This window comes from Solanum dulcamara, chromosome 3 (genome assembly GCF_947179165.1).
Source record: "Solanum dulcamara chromosome 3, daSolDulc1.2, whole genome shotgun sequence".
Classification (NCBI taxonomy): domain Eukaryota; kingdom Viridiplantae; phylum Streptophyta; class Magnoliopsida; order Solanales; family Solanaceae; genus Solanum; species Solanum dulcamara.
The window spans coordinates 53,874,523-53,891,319 of record NC_077239.1 but is presented as its reverse complement, the minus strand read 5'-3'; the positions used below and the strand labels follow the sequence as shown (position 1 = coordinate 53,891,319).

The following is a 16,797-nucleotide window of genomic DNA, read 5'->3' as shown; positions in this document are numbered from 1 at the left end:
TTTTCCATGTTTACCTTTCTATTAATGAAGTTTTGTAATTTTTTAGAAGTTAAATTACACTACTTACAAAATTATAATCCAATAAGGAACTATTTATATGTATGATTTCACATTTAATTATCTTTATGAGCCCGATTAAACAAAAAAGTAATAATAAAATATGATTTAAATTTTGTCCTTAAATTTTTTTTTAATATGTGTGCATTACCTTAGAAATTTAGTTAATAGAATGAGTAGCAATTAAGTCGCTTGGGTGTTGTGCTTTGCAGAGAAGATTAAAATATTTTGTAAATTGAGAAAGAATGGAAGTTTCTCACATGGCCGTTAGTGCTTGCTTACACAACTATTAGCAGCAAATGTGATTGCTAATTTTATAGCACATTCATTCACGTGTCAAAGTGGATGTTACAATGACAACTCTGCCTCTACAGGCCACTACTTAAAACGTATGTTGCTCACTCTCCAAATATATTTTCACATCTGTGTGAGAAAAGACATGCATCCGTCGACATTATTAAAGAGTCCAAGCAACATAACATAGAACACAAATAACAAGTTGGAGGAAAGAAAAAGGCAGGCAGCTTTAGCATATGTTTTAAGCAATCCCCATCAAACACAATATCATTTTCTAGGGCCAACAATAGTTCTCGCATGAAAAATAAGAACATATAAGAAAGGCTCCAAAATGACCTAAAAGCATACACAAAGCGTGTTCTGTAACTGAAGTGATCAAATGTTCTGCAACTGAAGTGATCAAGTCACGTATTTATACACAACATATCTTTCTAAGTCATTGTATCATGAGGAAAACAGAAGAGCTAGGTATAATAATAAAAGAACTGCTCCAAGAAAATTCTAATTTATAAATATTTATATATATAGACTGATTTAGACAGTGATAACAATAGCAACTGATCATGAATGTCAAAGTTTGTGGCCTCCCGTGTCCCTGTCGAGAAAATCAACCATCATATGGTTTGGTTGATTTGTTAGATTTCCTCTTTAACACAACAATCCAGGTAATCACTTCCAAAACTAGGGCAATTGCTCCTAAGACAACTAATATGCCAATATATGCAGACCTCCACTTTGTCGCTGGATCTAGTATGTCAAGACCTTTGAATACATTAATCAAGCTGAGGATAAGCATTGTATAGCCAACTCCGTGATGGTAGATATTCCAGTAAAATCTGTACTTATGGTCCTTCTTCGGCCTCAACAACAAGGCAAAAACCTACAGACAAATGTAAGATCAGCATATCCACAGAGAAACCAACTAAACAGTAGTCATCCCAAATAGTATTTATCTGTTCAAAGAATTTGCCTATCTAAGGTGCATATAACAAGTTTCTGGGAAGTTAAGTAGCTTCAATAGCATAAATGATATAATAGCTAAAGGTAATAATGATTCAGGTCTCAGGAACACAGAGGCATTACCTGAATTGTTGCAAGACAGAAAAGTGCAATCCCAATATTACGATGGACATCATATGTGATACCCTTTGATTCAATTCCAAGCTTAAGACCAGTTGCCCAGCCAGCAACTCCAATAACATAAGCAGAACATTGGCAGGAAACATGAAGATAAAACCATGCCGGATCAGCAGACTGGAAAGTTCTCATGTACCTCGCAATGATAATGCCAACTGGAAACAGAAATCCCCAAGTAATAGCATTAAGGATTCCATGGATCTGCAGTAGAAGTTACACAACTTTTTAAACACTTCCAAGTAATGGATCCACCATCAACTAGTGATGATGCCCCCCAAAAGAATCACATAATAGTACAGAAATTGAAAATCACACAATGTATTTTCAGTACTTCCTACCAAGCAATCTTCTATCCCTAATTCTTTTGGCCTGTAATTATTCCAGGATATACTCAACTAATTCGATAAAAAAAAAAAAAACTTTTTCTTTTAACAATTCAAGAAACATCAGTTGAATATCCAGTAAAAGTTAGTATTGTTTCGAGATTCCTATGAACAATATATTATATCTGAGCCTAAAATCTTTGTTGAACCCCTTAAATCTTATTCCACAAATGATATATACTACTCCCTGAACATGAAAAAGGCAAGTATAAACAAAAGCTAGCGACAAAAAGGGGAAAAACTCAACAGGTGCTATATGAAATAAAGCCCAACAAAAACTGAACTGGTTTTTATACAAGTATACATAGCTCAAAAATTCAAAAAAATTTGACCATCTTAGGTCCCATCCTTGAGCCGTATTTTACGGTTAGATTAACTATTATTAGAATCAAAGCAGGGTTTGAAAAACTCACATTTTTTCTATTGACCCCAGAATCACCAGAAGCGCCGGTTTTGCTTTCTCCACTCAACAAATCAAGAGTACCTTTCGAGTTCAGATTAGCTGGCTGAAAACCATGTTTTGTGGGAAAACCATCGGTAACAGAGGGTCCCACCTGCCACACATGATTCAACGTCGTTTTCGACTTTTCCGGTAGCACAAGAGTCGCAAACAACCGCATCAATCCGCCGGAGAACTCCGCCGCTGCCTCTTTAACATCGAACCACAATTTTGATGACTCCTTAATAGAAGAATAACTCGAAATATCGTTAGGCTTAACCACCATTTCGCCTTTGGAATTCTTGAATGCAAACAAAGTTTGCGCCCCAACCATACCGGCAGCGTTGGGATTAATAGCCCACGCAATCCATCCGTCAGGTTTGTCCGGAGGTGCAACGAACGCGATAGAAAGAGTGGAATTGGCAGCATCATATGTCCAATGAAGGAATGATTTGAGTGCCGGAAGATCGCTACAACGAGCGTAAACCTTGTTGTTGGTAAATTTCTGTGACGAACATGTTTGGGACAGTGATGGGGAGATTAGAGAAGCAATGACAAGAAAAACGGCAAAGGAAATGACCGGCGACGACATCGGGGGCGGAGATTTAGAGTTGTCCGTCGGACTTTCGTAACGAAAAGAATCCGGCGATTGTCGGAAATATATATTCAGATACAGCTAGGAGGAGGAGTGTATGGGAACGTCCAAATTTGGAAGGTTATAAATGTTTTTCCAGGAATATGGTTTTTTAACCCTACAAGTGTACTCATATGCTTTTAATTTCTTTTCTTTTTAAAAAAAATAATAGTATTCCATTGTCATTAATACAAATTCAACTCACATGGCAAACTCCCGTTGATATGAACATACTATACATCCATGCGTAGGCGTGTGATCATGAAATTAATTTTTTTTTTCTTGTCATATTTGAAAACTTTTAAAGTTGAAGTTATGTTTTACTATATTTAATATTTAATGTTTGAATATATTAAAAAAACAACATGAAATATAATTTAAATGAATTTATTTTATAAAAATATAAAATTACAATAAATTTGGAAAAGAAAAATTTATAAACGTGAGAACAGGATTTTGATTGTTTTCCAAAATACAAATACATTTTAAAATTGAATTTGATTTTTTTTATGACTAAACACTAATTTTCAAATAACATAAAAAAAATCGATTTTTCTTGAAGATTCTCATGGTCAAAGGAGTCCTAAATTTGTTATTTGATTCCAATTTTAGCATAGAATTATATATAAATCCCTATATTATTTTATTTCCAATTTTAGCATAGAAATATATATAAATCCGTCTGATTATTTGATTCCCAATTTTGGCATAGAATTACAAATAAATCTGTGTAAGTCTGTGTGATTATTTGATTTCCAATTTTGGCATAGAATTACGTATAAATCCGTGTGATTATTTGATTTCTAATTTTGGCATAGAATTATATATAAATTTGTGTTATTATTTAATTTTCAATTTTAGCATGGAAATTACCAACAATAACAAAAATATGATAAATTAAGTTCTGAAATAACTATAAAGAGAAGAAGACAAGATATGTAGATGAATGAGATAACATTTCTTCTATTCAAGGGTTTTATAATAATGAATGACAACCCTATTTATAAGTTGAGAAATTATTCCAAAAGTCACAATATTAGATGTCCAAATTAATATATACATTCTTATCCAAAATGGTACATAGAATCTAGAGAATATGTATACATGAATATAAGTAGTTCATCTATTAACTAAAGGCGAAATTCATCGGTGACCTCTTAAAATTGGCACAAACTTTCACTTAGACACCTCAACTAGACTTTGTTCATTTTAGACACCTCAAGTAAGGCCCTGATGTGTCATTTTGACACATTGCGCTGACTTGACACATTGCGTATGTTGCACCCATTTTGAGCGCGTTAAGAACGCTTTTTTAAAAATATATATTTTTTTCTTGTTCTTCTTCTTCTCCATTTTCTAGCTATCATTTTTCATCCATGGTGAAATAGATTTGAGCCAAATATAAAGTGAATTCGATTGCCACGAGATTTTGTCAAGTTTAAACACCGTTTTATGTTTTGTTGCCTTCTTCATCCTCAAAATAATTTGAAAAAGATCGACAAAGATTTTTAAAATTCTCCAAATCATTTTAAAGCCCTCTTCATATAATCAATTTTTTTTAACTTAGTCACAATTCATCACACAAAATAACATGGCATTGGAGTTGTATTTTCGAAACAATCTTCTTTAATAGATGAGACAATCAAATGAAAGCTAATATCATCACAAAAAATATTAAAAAATTGTACAATTATCAAATGGAAGCTCAAGCAGTGTAGTTGGTTTAGCTCGTAAACTATAAGTTTTGTACCGTTCATTCAGTGATTTTACTAGCTCCTCAAGGTTCATCTGAATGTGACTAGCATAGTCCTATAAAACAGAAACGTCTGCTTCAAAAAAGTTCTACTAATCTCTACCAAATGGCGTAGTGAAACAATATTCGAATTTTTATACCATCATTCTTGCTATCTTGATCCATTTTAATAATTTCCTTGTATAGCTTCAATTTTTCTCTTTAGATGATATGGGTAGGATTGGGGTGGGTGTGGGGGGAGATAAAAATATAGTGGGGTGGGGGAGGGGGTTGGAGTTGGGATGGGTGGGGTTGGAGAAGACGACTGGAGGGGTGGGTGGTGCCGGAGAGACCACTGGAATGGTGTGGGGGGTAGGGGTTAATAGAAGTTGTTAATTTTTCTTTTTAAAAAAAAATTATTATTTGGATGAAAAAAATGTCACATGTCATCAAGTTATTGGTCATTTTTTTCTACTCAGAAGTCATTATTTGAGAATTATTTTTAATATATATATATATGTCACGCGTCTTTGTTTAATTCGATACTTTTGACACATAATCGCCGAGTGCATTACACACACTTTATATATTTGGGTGATTGTCAAAAAAGTGTCAAAATGACACATTGGGGACTTACTTGAGGTGTCTAAAATGAACAAAGCCTAGTTGAGGTGTCTAAGTGAAAATTGATGCCAACTTTAGGAGGCCACCGATGAATTCCGCCTTAACTAAATGGACAATCCACTCATTCAATGGATTTATAACATTCCCCCGTGGATGTTCATAGATAATGTGTCTCGTTAAAACTTTAATAGGAAAAACTCAATGGAAATAAGTCTAGTGAACGAAAAAGAATACACACATCTCATAATACACTTTATGATGCCTTATTAAAAACCTTATCAGGAAAATCTGGATAAAATCATGGTTAAGGAAAAAGTACAATGCGTATTTCACTCCCCCTGATCAAAACTTAACTTGATATATCAAAGACAATGCATTCTAATCTTATATCTCAACTTCTCAAATGTTGATATTGACAATGTCTTAGTGAATACGTTTGCAAGATTATCACTTGAACAGATCTTTTGAACTACTATCTTATCATTTTTGATGAAGATCATGTGTGAAAAAGAATTTTGATGAAATATGCTTTCTCCGGTCTCCTTTGATATATCCTTCCTTCAATCGAGCTATGCATGCAACATTCTCTCCGTTCATAATGGATGGAATATCCCTTTTCAAAGAAAATCACACATTTTCTCAATATGATAGGTCATTGATCACAGCCAAACACACTGTCGGATTTGAAAAAGTGGCTACTAGTGTTTGATTCATTGAATGTCAAGCTTTTGTTGTGCCTCTAGATGTAAACAAATAGTCCATTTGAGATCGAACTTTATGAGTATCGAATAAATACCCTACATCTGCATAATCAATAATTTCTGACTCGGAGATTGAACATTTCGATTTTGTTGAATCTCCTTTCTTCTGCTCAAAGAATATCACACATCTTCTATGTGTTGAGTAACTTGCGTTGTTCGCCAAAAATATATTGCGTCCAAACGCGCACACAAGTGTACAAAATCATGCAAGTAATAAAGTGGCTCTTTTTAGTAGCCGAATGTCGAACCCAGTGGGACTTGTCGATTAACTATTTTACTAGATTATACTAAGTATTACTATTTATTTAAGCACGCCGAAAAAATGCAATTGGTATTTGTATGCTAAAAATTTCAAGAATTAACTAATAAGACTAACTTACGTTGATTGGGACAATTCCAAGGCTACAGCTTAACTAAGAATCCATGCGTGTATTTTTTTTAAGGATTTCAAATGGTTATCAAATTACTGATTTACAGGATTGATATTATGATCATGATCTCTCAACCTCTAAACCTCTAATCACCTACCCTAGTTGGCCATCTAACTACCTCGTTGAGGGGATAGATAGATCAACTATTGAGCATTTAATTTTCATCTTGTTTTGTAATCAAGGACGACAGTTAGGTATATCTCTATCCTAAACACAAATCAATTCAAGTACTAATGTTCAAGAAAAGATCATGTTCCTTATATTCCACGTTCTATCCCCCTATTTCTCTCTCGAGTTTAAAATTAGATAATATATTTATTTCAATGGTGGTCAAGCATCAAATTACTAATTCAAAAACACAAGAGTAATTTAAACGATAACCAACCTCATCCATAGAATCAATATTCAATAATTATTCATGGTCGTAGCCTCAGAACAAGGGTTCTAATCTACTCTTAATAATCACAAATTCGAAAAGAATTATTTCATGAAATAATGTCTAAGAAGAAGAAGAGGAGGAAGAAGAAGAAGAAGAAGTCTAAGAAGAAGAAGTCCTCTTTCTTGTGCGCTAAATAATAAGACGGCTCCACTACAAAAGATACAAAATATTCTATTCATAAAGTTTGAGAAATAATTCCTTTTCCTTCTTAGATTTGGCCTTTGTAAAATCTGAAAATTTTCATCCGGACACCACTAGAGAAGCGCACCATTAATGCGTCAGAAATGGGTGTCTGAAGTTTAATTTCAGATGCGGCGTGGCAAGCCTACATTTGGGTTGATTCTGATACCTTCAGTGGCAGTCATGTGTGGTAGCAGTGCATAATTCAATTTCAATCCTCATTCTGTGTTTGCAAATATATGAAAATATTAATATTATATTACAATCCTTCCATTAAACTACCTGCTTGATTTCCTTCAATAATCTTTCATCTTTAATTCATTTTGGTTCCAAATCTCTTTATCTTCATTTCATTTTAATCCTAAAAACAAAATACAATATTAAACACAACCCATAAAATTCATACTCAAAAAGAATAAATAAAAATACTAAATATGAGATAAATAATAATTAAATATATGTATTTTTGGCCTCAAATCAAGTTTCTTGGCATAACTTGAATGATAATATGACAATACCCTCACATAACTTTTGTTACGTAGATCAAATAATCTTCTAGCATTTGCATGACCAATAATCTATAAATGCACCAACTGCACTAATACATGATATTTTCTAATGATTTTCATGAGATCGAAATTGATGTTTTTATGTTAAGCAATCTCACAACCATTGGGATGCTCAATGGAATCACTTTAAGGTCTTTTAAATCCTTCAAAGATTTCATATAATGTTCATCGTCTAACTAGACATGATAATTATTCATTATACATATTCAACTTTTTCATATATTGATTGCATCCACCATATGATAACATATATCTACATATAATAATGTCAGGATTTTTGTGAAAAATCCTTATGCCCAAAGCACAAGTCGTACTTGATATCTTACGATTATACTTTTGCACAACAATTTATTTGTACCCCACAGACATTATATCATGAACTATGGACTATAAGTCCAAAACATCACTTTTTCAAGTGAAACTAAATATACTTGAATTGCATATTTATTTGGCCAATCATTTATCTATCCATATCATTGACAGATTTAATAACAAAATTCTCCTCATTACCATTTATAATGTTGAGCACTACATTATATCAAAAAAATCGTCGATGTTTATTTGGTATCATTCCAATATGACACAACTAATCGACCTCTCTTCATTTTTCAAGGTACCTGAATCTTTGCTAAGGTATTATGAAGTATTATGTTGTGGTGATCTCATTATAATGACCATTTTGATCATTTACTTCTCTCTTTCCTCAAGGAATTTTACATTTGGAACTGATTGATCTAATGCTCTTCAGGCGTTCCATAGACTCTGCCATTCAAGGACTTCTCATTGGATAATTTACAGCTGAATTATAACATAATATCAGCCATTGTGTCAGACAATTGATTTACAATATTTTTCAATTAGAATTATCTCTAGAACTTCAAGTTCAATTTTTTAACAAGAATTAGGATAAATCATTCCACATATAATTTTTAGTTTCGAATCATCTCTCCCACATTTACTCCAACCTTGTTTTGGATATCCTTCTTTGTGCATGGTGGAAAAATTAAAAGATACTGCATATTTAAACTTTTATATGGAAATTATTTTGTTCTTGACATTGAAACAATTGTGATGGGGGAACCTTGTTGGCTTGATGCATACATGTGATGCTACATGTTAAATAAACTCATCTCATATCAAATTTTATTTGAGAGTTTTATTTTCATAACTACGATTTAGCTATAATTGAAGGCATACAAATTTTGCTAAACCAACCCGCATTATCAACATAATTTTATAGTTTGAAGCAGTGCTCTTAATTAACAATTTCAGAAAATAACTTTACAAAAACTAATTTGTAAGTTGCTAACAAAGCACACATGACCATCCCATAAATACAACTATTAAAATTATATAGTTGAAAACAGTCCACATAACAGGTGAACAAACCCATATTAACCTTTTTATGCTCCATAATTTCAAGAGAGTACGATTCCAACCTTAATGATTATTTCATTATGAAAACAAATAACACAAGAGAATTCTTGAAGAATTTTTTATTTCTTTAACGTATAACCACGCAAATTCTCAATTATTTTTACATCACATTTGAACTAGAATGACCAACCGATCATGCCAACTAATCTTTATTTTAGTAAAGTTTTAATTTACTTTTGCATGTGATTTCATCACCATGCCCATTTTTATGTACAACAAATAAGAGGAAAAAGTGGGTAACCTTTTACGTAAATATTTATAACCCGCTTCGATTGTAGTAATCTGAAGATATTAAATTTTATTATAATTTATAGTCTCACTATAATAAATTTTCTTTTCAATTCCTCTGAAACATAAAAAATTCTTTTTAGACTTACTACAACCCCCTATTATTCTTTCAATAATAATATAATAGCTCTTTTGAAGCTTACAATTAATTTTGTGTACTATCACATATTTTATGACACCATACTTATGGTGAACATCTCCTTCAAGAAGAGAATTATACTATTATTGTAATGGTCATAATTATTACAGGCAAGACTTATTTATTGTTTTACTTTATTTTACCATAGGTACACAACCAATGATAAATTTGTATAGTCATACAATAATATTTATTATGGTCATCGCACAACCTTTATAGAAAAGAATTATTTTTTTCTTTTCTCCATGGATAGATCATAATAAACATACCACAATATTTATGGTGTACTCAAAGTATGTGATCAAATGACCATTTATGCCATAATATTCTTATTTTTAAGTACCACAATGATGATCACTAACAATTTACCATGCCCATATTCATAAATTCAATCACTTGACAGTTTTCAGATATATTGTGCACTTCTACCACATTTACATTAGAGAATGGTGCTATCAATTGGCGAATTTCATCACTTTTCATCAAAAGCACATTATTTTTTGCCTTAGTCATCAAAAATCATTACTATGGTGTATTGAGACTCAAATTCTATGTCTTACCCATATAAAGACGTGTTAGTCCATAATTTTACGAGACTCGAACTCAAATCTTATAATCAGGGTGCATCAGAATTTAAATCGATGTCTTACTGATAACGCTTAACTGTACTCCCAAAATAAAAATGTAGCCCGTTGTTAGCAATATATAACCAAACTTATGAGGTTGGGATCGAATCCACAGAGAACAATATAAGGGTGATTGAAAAGATAAAGAATTGCAGGCCACTGGTTCCAATCGACAAATTGATACATATCTATTTTGGGGCTTTTCAAATAGGAAATAAACACTAAACTAAGGTAATAAAAATAAAGGATAAGGGGATTAAAGACTTTTTGACCGGAGGATAGCAAATGATTTGAAACTACGGATTCAATTCATACTCAATGATCCATCACAAACAATCAAACATTATCAAGATAAGTATTGACAATACAACTTTGCCTTGGGTTCTCAAGTATCTAGTTATATCTCCCAATCACAAGAAAGTATGACTTGACTAATTTTTTTGAGCTTAGCAAGTATAGCAATTTAAACAACTCAATATGGCAACACTAGGACATCCTATTCTAGCTCAATCCATAAGATGGGGGATTCAACCTAGATCTAGACTCTCCTGAGCTCTAGTCCAATAGCCCAATCAATTTTTAAATCATGCTTATCAATATTTCAAACACTCAAATCCTCTTTCTCAAGCAAGATCAAGTCACATACACAAGTCCTTAGGTTGATCACTCAATTGGAAATTAATTAAAGCCTGAGATTGATTAGAGAATCAAAATCCATATCATAAACAAGATAATATTCAATTAATTGTAAAAGAACAAAGAAAGTATTAAAACCACAATATCCAAATCTGAAATTCAAACACTAAAACTATTAATATTCAGTACAAAATCAAGAATTGAAGAAATATATCAAGATTTACACATTTACACTCACAATCTTCACTCTTCAAGTTGAGGGGAGGCTCTTTCATATCAAAATTAGGGTTTGTTTCTATAAGGTAGATTAATGATAAGGTCTAAGATACAATGATAATAAGAAAATAAGAGTATATAGTTACACATATCCCAAGAATATCTTTAATTATTTTAAAGGAAGCCTTTTTAGCATGGAATATGCTTAAGTAATCTTTTCTAGCATCAAATATAACTTGGTCGTTGATTAACGCCTCTTAAATTGCTTTTCAACCGGTGAAACGTCCATTCCTCATTGCAAAATTCCAATCGAAATGTCCATTGATTTCAGTAAGCAATAGTTGAACCGGCTTTTAACTGGCCAAACGTCTATCGCCCATTGTGAAGGGCCAGTCGAAGGAAAAGTTCCAATTTTCAAGATGCCAATTCAGTAAATATTTTTGCTCCAAATCCATCAAACTTGATTTTTTCTAAAGAATGCCTGCACATAAGAGAACTAGGACCTAATATCCCCTCGATCATCATTAAAATATAGTAATAATTCATGACTATGAGTTTAATAAGTAGGTAAAATACCAACTCATCAATGATCCATCACAAACAATCAAACATTATCAAGATAAGTATTGACAATACAACTTTGCCTTGGGTTCTCAAGTATCTAGTTATATCTCCCAATCACAAGAAAGTATGACTTGACTAATTTTTTTGAGCTTAGCAAGTATAGCAATTTAAACAACTCAATATGGCAACACTAGGACATCCTATTCTAGCTCAATCCATAAGATGGGGGATTCAACCTAGATCTAGACTCTCCTGAGCTCTAGTCCAATAGCCCAATCAATTTTTAAATCATGCTTATCAATATTTCAAACACTCAAATCCTCTTTCTCAAGCAAGATCAAGTCACATACACAAGTCCTTAGGTTGATCACTCAATTGGAAATTAATTAAAGCCTGAGATTGATTAGAGAATCAAAATCCATATCATAAACAAGATAATATTCAATTAATTGTAAAAGAACAAAGAAAGTATTAAAACCACAATATCCAAATCTGAAATTCAAACACTAAAACTATTAATATTCAGTACAAAATCAAGAATTGAAGAAATATATCAAGATTTACACATTTACACTCACAATCTTCACTCTTCAAGTTGAGGGGAGGCTCTTTCATATCAAAATTAGGGTTTGTTTCTATAAGGTAGATTAATGATAAGGTCTAAGATACAATGATAATAAGAAAATAAGAGTATATAGTTACACATATCCCAAGAATATCTTTAATTATTTTAAAGGAAGCCTTTTTAGCATGGAATATGCTTAAGTAATCTTTTCTAGCATCAAATATAACTTGGTCGTTGATTAACGCCTCTTAAATTGCTTTTCAACCGGTGAAACGTCCATTCCTCATTGCAAAATTCCAATCGAAATGTCCATTGATTTCAGTAAGCAATAGTTGAACCGGCTTTTAACTGGCCAAACGTCTATCGCCCATTGTGAAGGGCCAGTCGAAGGAAAAGTTCCAATTTTCAAGATGCCAATTCAGTAAATATTTTTGCTCCAAATCCATCAAACTTGATTTTTTCTAAAGAATGCCTGCACATAAGAGAACTAGGACCTAATATCCCCTCGATCATCATTAAAATATAGTAATAATTCATGACTATGAGTTTAATAAGTAGGTAAAATACCAACTCATCAATGATCCATCACAAACAATCAAACATTATCAAGATAAGTATTGACAATACAACTTTGCCTTGGGTTCTCAAGTATCTAGTTATATCTCCCAATCACAAGAAAGTATGACTTGACTAATTTTTTTGAGCTTAGCAAGTATAGCAATTTAAACAACTCAATATGGCAACACTAGGACATCCTATTCTAGCTCAATCCATAAGATGGGGGATTCAACCTAGATCTAGACTCTCCTGAGCTCTAGTCCAATAGCCCAATCAATTTTTAAATCATGCTTATCAATATTTCAAACACTCAAATCCTCTTTCTCAAGCAAGATCAAGTCACATACACAAGTCCTTAGGTTGATCACTCAATTGGAAATTAATTAAAGCCTGAGATTGATTAGAGAATCAAAATCCATATCATAAACAAGATAATATTCAATTAATTGTAAAAGAACAAAGAAAGTATTAAAACCACAATATCCAAATCTGAAATTCAAACACTAAAACTATTAATATTCAGTACAAAATCAAGAATTGAAGAAATATATCAAGATTTACACATTTACACTCACAATCTTCACTCTTCAAGTTGAGGGGAGGCTCTTTCATATCAAAATTAGGGTTTGTTTCTATAAGGTAGATTAATGATAAGGTCTAAGATACAATGATAATAAGAAAATAAGAGTATATAGTTACACATATCCCAAGAATATCTTTAATTATTTTAAAGGAAGCCTTTTTAGCATGGAATATGCTTAAGTAATCTTTTCTAGCATCAAATATAACTTGGTCGTTGATTAACACCTCTTAAATTGCTTTTCAACCGGTGAAACGTCCATTCCTCATTGCAAAATTCCAATCGAAATGTCCATTGATTTCAGTAAGCAATAGTTGAACCGGCTTTTAACTGGCCAAACGTCTATCGCCCATTGTGAAGGGCCAGTCGAAGGAAAAGTTCCAATTTTCAAGATGCCAATTCAGTAAATATTTTTGCTCCAAATCCATCAAACTTGATTTTTTCTAAAGAATGCCTGCACATAAGAGAACTAGGACCTAATATCCCCTCGATCATCATTAAAATATAGTAATAATTCATGACTATGAGTTTAATAAGTAGGTAAAATACCAACTCATCAATGATCCATCACAAACAATCAAACATTATCAAGATAAGTATTGACAATACAACTTTGCCTTGGGTTCTCAAGTATCTAGTTATATCTCCCAATCACAAGAAAGTATGACTTGACTAATTTTTTTGAGCTTAGCAAGTATAGCAATTTAAACAACTCAATATGGCAACACTAGGACATCCTATTCTAGCTCAATCCATAAGATGGGGGATTCAACCTAGATCTAGACTCTCCTGAGCTCTAGTCCAATAGCCCAATCAATTTTTAAATCATGCTTATCAATATTTCAAACACTCAAATCCTCTTTCTCAAGCAAGATCAAGTCACATACACAAGTCCTTAGGTTGATCACTCAATTGGAAATTAATTAAAGCCTGAGATTGATTAGAGAATCAAAATCCATATCATAAACAAGATAATATTCAATTAATTGTAAAAGAACAAAGAAAGTATTAAAACCACAATATCCAAATCTGAAATTCAAACACTAAAACTATTAATATTCAGTACAAAATCAAGAATTGAAGAAATATATCAAGATTTACACATTTACACTCACAATCTTCACTCTTCAAGTTGAGGGGAGGCTCTTTCATATCAAAATTAGGGTTTGTTTCTATAAGGTAGATTAATGATAAGGTCTAAGATACAATGATAATAAGAAAATAAGAGTATATAGTTACACATATCCCAAGAATATCTTTAATTATTTTAAAGGAAGCCTTTTTAGCATGGAATATGCTTAAGTAATCTTTTCTAGCATCAAATATAACTTGGTCGTTGATTAACGCCTCTTAAATTGCTTTTCAACCGGTGAAACGTCCATTCCTCATTGCAAAATTCCAATCGAAATGTCCATTGATTTCAGTAAGCAATAGTTGAACCGGCTTTTAACTGGCCAAACGTCTATCGCCCATTGTGAAGGGCCAGTCGAAGGAAAAGTTCCAATTTTCAAGATGCCAATTCAGTAAATATTTTTGCTCCAAATCCATCAAACTTGATTTTTTCTAAAGAATGCCTGCACATAAGAGAACTAGGACCTAATATCCCCTCGATCATCATTAAAATATAGTAATAATTCATGACTATGAGTTTAATAAGTAGGTAAAATACCAACTCATCAAATTCTTCAACTTGAAATATTGCTTGTGTAATACCCTGAAAGTTGGGAAGCTAAGAAAAAGGAGAAACTCAGAAATTTGTAGCATTTTGGTCTATAAGAAGGTCCTTCACAAACCATATAAAAATACACTGTCCTGGGAGACTAGCCATAGAATGGGCCCTATGAAAAATTTGGTCAAGTGACTTTAGACAAAAGGCCCTATGGTCCGTACAAGGTACTACAGACCATATACCCAACTATAGAAAAGGCCACTGAAAAGTGGCAAAAGGAGGAGGATTTACGGACCCCATACAGAAATTAAAAGGAACCATGGACCTAATGGAGTCCCATGAAAATGAGATGGAAAAGTGAAAAGCTATGTAGGGTTCACGATAGGGTCTACAACCCATAAAAGCCACTATAACTCGTAACCCTATAATGGAAAGGGAACTTCAGTGTTTGCTAAGGATGTCTTCATGAGGGACTTTCTATGAATCGGTGAAATGTATATGATCCGTAAACCCCATTTTCAAGATTCACCTCACCCATACCTTGATTTACTTTGTTTCTATGACTACTATACAGTCCGTAGTAGTTTATACGGACCATATAAGTGCCTTGGGAAGTCGACTGTCAATTTTATGCTAAGGATATTTGGGTCTTTTTCTATTTATTTTGATACCTATACTAGGATATTTTGGAGCATATTCCTAAACTAATAACTACCCAAAATCCTCCATTATCCCTCATTTTCTCAATTACTCTCCTATCCAAATCCTCTCTTTAAAAGAATTCTCTCAAAGGTTCCTCTTCAAGTTCAAGCTAGGATTATAAAATTCAAGTGCTTCAAGCTCTATTGTTGCTAGGGCTTTGATTTTCAGGTATGTGGGAATTCATGAATGTATTCCTTTCATCCATTGGATCCCAAAAAAGCTCAATTCTCCTAATTTGATTTATTCAATTCTATGAGGGTTTCAAGTCAATTCATTATGGATCTTTCTCAATTGATTTTAATTAATTTTACTCTTCTATATTATGCATGAGTTTACTATAACACATGATTTTTAATTGATTTTCTATGGACCCATGCATTATGTTAATGATTTTCATTATGAACTATAAATTTATTATCATGAACTTATGAAGAATTTATGAATGAGACCTCTCCAAAGTCCTCAGGAATTTTTCCCAAGGCAGGGTCCACGAACGACCACCATGGGCCGTGGTGTGTTTCACGGATGGTCAAGGTGTCCATGAAGAAACTTCAGAGACTACCCTGCAAGTCTCTCTTTTTAATTTCTCTAAGTCTCTTATCACGGGAGCCCAACACAGACTGTGGTGAGCACCACGGACCATGAAAGGTCCCGTGAAGTCTCTTCTATCTCGATCTTTAAAGGGATATTTTGGTTTTTTCCTGCATTTAAACCCAAAGTGGTGTCATTTTGAGGGATGAATTCACCTATGTAAAAGACCCAAAGACTTTCCACACTCATTTACTCTCACTCAAAATTCTAAGAACCAAACCCTAACATCTCAAGTTCCTCTTAAGCTTTCTTCCTCCATTTCCAAAGAAGGTTCTAGAGTTTCACTCCACGACGATCAAGCCTCCATTTCTTTTTAAATTTTTCATTAAATAATTGACTCCTCAAGGTAAGTGGGTTTTCATCCATGGGTCCTTCCACCCATGAAGCCCAAATGTTTTCTCAAACTAGCTTTTTAATTTTAAATGATGAAATCTTATGGGCTTTTACATGATGACTTTAAATGCATAGATAATGATATTTTTCAAGTTTCCTTGCATATACTGATGTATATTGACTCTTGATTTCATAATGTTAGGATGTTAT

The 16,797-nt window shown here is 32.7% G+C and overlaps 1 protein-coding gene across 1 annotated transcript; it reads right to left on the bottom strand.

Annotated features, from left to right (window-relative positions):
- Positions 1–721: 721 nt before the first annotated feature.
- LOC129882608 (cytochrome b561 and DOMON domain-containing protein At3g25290-like) lies at positions 722–3,082 on the bottom strand. Its single transcript, XM_055956990.1, has 3 exons — positions 2,288–3,082; positions 1,438–1,692; positions 722–1,234 (listed from the first exon to the last, which is right to left on the bottom strand). Exons 1-3 carry the CDS (start codon positions 2,903–2,905, stop codon positions 962–964), a joined length of 1,146 nt encoding a protein of 381 aa, XP_055812965.1. The 5' UTR covers positions 2,906–3,082; the 3' UTR covers positions 722–961.
- Positions 3,083–16,797: the final 13,715 nt, after the last annotated feature.